A 4629-nucleotide genomic window follows, 5' to 3' on the forward strand; every position below is an offset into this window, starting at 1 on the left:
GCATATGCGCGAGAGCTGCCGAGATGCACGCGCCGAGATTTTGTGTCTCGCGCATATGCGCCGATGGTGGTCGCGCATATGCGCGAGACGTACAGAACATGCAACAAGCCACTTGTCTTTCATGCATCGTGTATATATATATATATACATATCAGCCTTTAGAATTGGAAGAAAAGAAACGAGGGTCGAGGGAATTATCAAATCCTAAATCATAGATTCGTGATTTCTATGGAATCTAACCATACGATTTTGAATCCGAGTACAACACCGAGTTCCTAGCGACGACAGCTACAACAGGACGTAAGTTTTATGGAATTCTGATATGGTTTGAAATTATGATATTGGGAGAATTATGATTTGACTGATATATTGTGTTCTGGGTATACTGATCAGTATATAATTGAAGTCAGATTGAAGAACATACTGTGTATGTATTTGTTATGATTTTCGGAGTTGATTTGATTGAGATTCGATATCAGGGTTGTATTGTTATTGATTATAAGTTGTACCGATATTGATTATGAATTCTGGTATGATATCTGTGATGTTGAGATTGACGGGGTTATCGAGACTGTATTGTTATGCCGTCGAAACATCAGTAAATTGATATTGATCAGATTCAGTAGTGACTTCGATTATATCGTGATATCGTCGATATGGATTAGATTGTATCTTGATTCGATATTGATCAGATTATATTTTGATTTGATTATTGATCAGAACCGGTTTTGAATTGAGTTAAATATTGATATTGTGCCTGTTCGATATTATCATTGCCAGATTGGGTATGGACATAGTGGAATTCGAGACTTCGTCTTCGTCAGACCGAGAAGATAAATGTATAAATTTATGTTGATGCGGGATTGCACAACTCGAGTCCGATTGACTTGAGTTTCCCAAAATCACATACTTTACTTTATTGCATTGATATTTGCAATTGAATGAGATTGATATTTTGATCTATTGATTTATGTATGGAGTCATAAGCGGATACGCCTAACTGTAAATGAGTAATCTTGTGACAGTAGTGCCGGATAGTGATGGAATCGTCACTGGCACATTGCACATTGTCACAGGATAGGATATTGGTGAAATGCCAAAGTCTGTGACGAAAAGGTCAAGACACCGGATGTTTGGTCATATCGAAGTGGATAGAATTGGAGTTTCTTCTATTACTGATGTTCGATATGGTAAGGGTCAAAGTCCGTGAATAAGAACATACCACCACCCCGATCGGGGGTGTAGGTGGGTGTATGTTCTATTTCCGATTATGACGAGTCGAGTCAGAGTCCATGAGTCACTGAGTGTGATTCAGAGTTTGTGTTGATTCATGTGTCGGATTTTATACATGTTATATTTAGAGTTTATATTGATTCATGTTTTCTGATTTGATACATGTTATGATTATCTGTTTATGCTTTTATATCTGTTTATATGAAATACATGTATACATGATTTATACTGAGAATGTAATTCTCACCGGAGTTATCCGGCTGTTGTCTTGTTTGTATGTGTGCATGGCAACATGTGGGACATGATCAGGGTCGAGGAGATGAGGAGAGATCGTGATAGAGTGGAGACTACGGACTTTATTGTAAATAGGATTTGAACACTTAATATTTAGTTGTTGAACCTTAGTTTTTATTGAATGTAGACGGTACAGGACTTGTACTTTATTTTATACGAATATGTATATTAGTTTCATTTCATTAAGTTCCGCATTTAAAGAAAATTTTTTTTATGACCCAAATTACTTGATTAGTGAATTGATCCTGATGATGATTAAGAATTTGATTAGCGTCCGGGTCCCCACAATGATACCTTGTACTCAAGAGGTTGAAAATTATGTAAATATGTGGTGGGTAAGATCAAGATCGAGCCCAAACCTCTGAAGTTATATATATAACTTGAGAAATAATATTTTTGATCTTATAATTTAAATATTTTTTTATTTTGGTCATGTTATATTAATCAATACATAATTTTAGTCCATTAAATTGATTATTCTTTTTATCACTTTTTTAACAGGAGAGATGACTAGAACCAGACACATTACAATTTTCTAATATCACATCAATATATTCGATTCAAATAAACATTTTCTGTTGCCACACGCGTAAGCATTTTTTGATCTGGTCAAAAGAGCTTAAGAAACGAGAAAAATGTATAAAATGAAGATTAAAATTGATTAATAAAATTAGAAAATGTTGTTCAAGTTACATGTGCCAGACACAAACAAATCTAGAAAAATAAACCCGACCCACCGAATTTCTTTTCACTAATTTCATCAATCTTATCGGTCATTTCATCCGTCAAAAAATTCTTCCAATCTCCAACCTCGCCTCGACGAAAAAATGCTTTATTTTCCTCACCAGATGATTGTTTCCCATTTCGATTAATTTCAAGACCGCTCAAATTCTCAAAACTGCATATTTTTAAGATCTCTTCCGCCATCCCGAATCCCTCTTCCTCTGCAGAAAATGGGCATCCAAGAAACTCGGCCAAGCGACGCAGAAAACACTGTGGATCTCTTTTCAAGTCCTCGAACTTCAAGAAAAAGATTCTGTCTGGGTTCTCCTTGCTTTGATTCCAAAACTCCAGGACATGATCCCAAAAGGGCCCAACAATGCTCACCCCATTGCAAAACTGGTCAAACACATGTGCGAGAGAATTAGTCCCCATTTCTTTCAACCTCAATCTGTTTGTAAAATGCCAAAGTGACACGAAAACATCCTTCGGGTTCCTGCACAAATACACTATCTTGCATGCGCGGGCATCACGTACTGACTCCGGCAGAGAAAAGTATGGTATATGAGTGGAAAACAGGCGTGGAGTAGGGAACGACTCGATATCCGGGATTTGATTATCAACGTAGAGCTTGATTTCTAGGAACGGAACAAGTTCATGAGGATTAGCACTGATCAAAGGGTGATTTCTGGATTTTGGTGGGTAGTTCTTTCGATTTACCAAGCTAAATATGATTGCTTTCAACCACGTAGTACCGGATTTTGGAGTGGAAACAAGAAAAATATCGGTATCTCGAGCTTGAAAATGCTTTTGACATAAGATTGAAGCTTGAAGTAATCTAGGAGGATACCAGAAACCTTGGTATTGGTAGAGATAGGGTACAACCATCCCTTTTTCTTTAGGTAGATTCGAGATGGAGGATATGAATTCTTGTAATATTTTGTGTTCTTGTAGTAAATATTTTGGAAGGGGTGAAGTGGTTTCATTCGACATTTGTTGGTTGGTGAACATTCTTTTTTCTTTTTTTTCCCTCTAGAGAAGTATTTTTGAATTCTTGGATTTGCATGCATATATATTGACATATATGGTTTATACAAATAAACAAATTATTATTGTCATCAGTAAAAAAATGCTCAGAAATTGCGTTTTTAGTTATATATATATTTAACTTTTAAAGATTTCGATCTGTTATATAATCAAATTTCAGTTTTAGCATTATATCTTTATTCTTTGACAATTTTATTCATTTTTTTATGTCTGCATCATATCATTACCATATTGTTGTCACATCGAAAAAAAACTAAAATCGTAAAAATTAAATATGGCAAACTTAGCTTGAAATTTGACAAACTTAGATATGAAAATCACGAGAAAATAGATACTGTGGGACTAAAAATACAAATTTCTTCATTTTTTACACTTTTTCCTGAAAGTGTTGCTACACTCGTGACGCACATGACCACCATTAAATCTGTTTGGACTGGTAGTTTTAGAAAATTTATTCAATTTGATGGGACCCCTAGCACGTTCTCTCTGGTCCATATCTGAATGGACCTATACCCATCGGGCGATCAACTTGTTCTTCTCCCCACGCTTTAATTGATTATAATTTTTGGTCCCACGTACGGAATTTGAGATAATAAAACCCGAAAATAAAGAATAAAATGGACACCGAGATTTACGTGGAAAAAACCCCTAAAAATTATTATGGTAAAAACCACGGGCAAGATGAAAAGAATTTCACTATAATATTTTGTGTTGTACAACTCACTCACTGTGTTTCCAAAGAGAACACGCACTTTCTTAATACAGGAGAACAAAACACCTCACAAATATTATAGAACTAAGCACTCAAATGCTTATAAGATGAGAGAAAACTCGAAGAAGTGATGATTTCAGAATGAAGGAATGAAGCTCTATTTATAGAGTCCCTTGACCGTGTCAAAACGCGTATAAAAACGCGTTTTCTCCTCTGAACATTCCTAGTCAAAAATGACAACCTCAGCGTTTTTCTTCTTTTCTTTGACTATGCTACCAGCCTCAATATGCTCCTGCCGACATTACTCCCACTTGGAAATTTGATTGAGAATCAAACACATCTCCACACATCCTTTCAATCTTGCCATTTCCTGCTGCTTACGTTTCCGCTAGATCACTTGAGGATCTACACCACTCAAATTTGTCAATGTTCACTGGCTTGGTCAGAAAATCAGCTATGTTATCTTTTGTATGGATCTTCTGCATATCCACGCTTCCTTCCTCTACCACTTCCCGCACAAAGTGAAATTGTACTCCAATGTGTTTCGTCCTTGAATGAAAGGCTAGATTCTTTGCGATGTGCAAGGCACTCTGATTGTCACAAAACAAAGAAACATTTTCTTG

General features: G+C 36.0%; 1 protein-coding gene across 1 annotated transcript; it reads right to left on the reverse strand.

Annotated features, from left to right (window-relative positions):
- Positions 1 to 2169: 2169 nt before the first annotated feature.
- Positions 2170 to 3270, reverse strand: LOC142524550 (cytosolic sulfotransferase 12-like). The gene has a single exon (XM_075628587.1). The coding sequence runs from the start codon at positions 3256 to 3258 to the stop codon at positions 2242 to 2244; it is 1017 nt and encodes a 338-aa protein (XP_075484702.1). The 5' UTR covers positions 3259 to 3270; the 3' UTR covers positions 2170 to 2241.
- Positions 3271 to 4629: the final 1359 nt, after the last annotated feature.

Source organism: Primulina tabacum, chromosome 14, assembly GCF_025594145.1.
Source record: "Primulina tabacum isolate GXHZ01 chromosome 14, ASM2559414v2, whole genome shotgun sequence".
Lineage (NCBI taxonomy): Eukaryota > Viridiplantae > Streptophyta > Magnoliopsida > Lamiales > Gesneriaceae > Primulina > Primulina tabacum.

Excerpts from the sequence above, each read along its gene's own strand:
- LOC142524550 (XM_075628587.1), bottom strand. The coding sequence starts at position 3,258 with ATGTTCACCAACCAACAAATGTCGAATGAAACCACTTCACCCCTTCCA.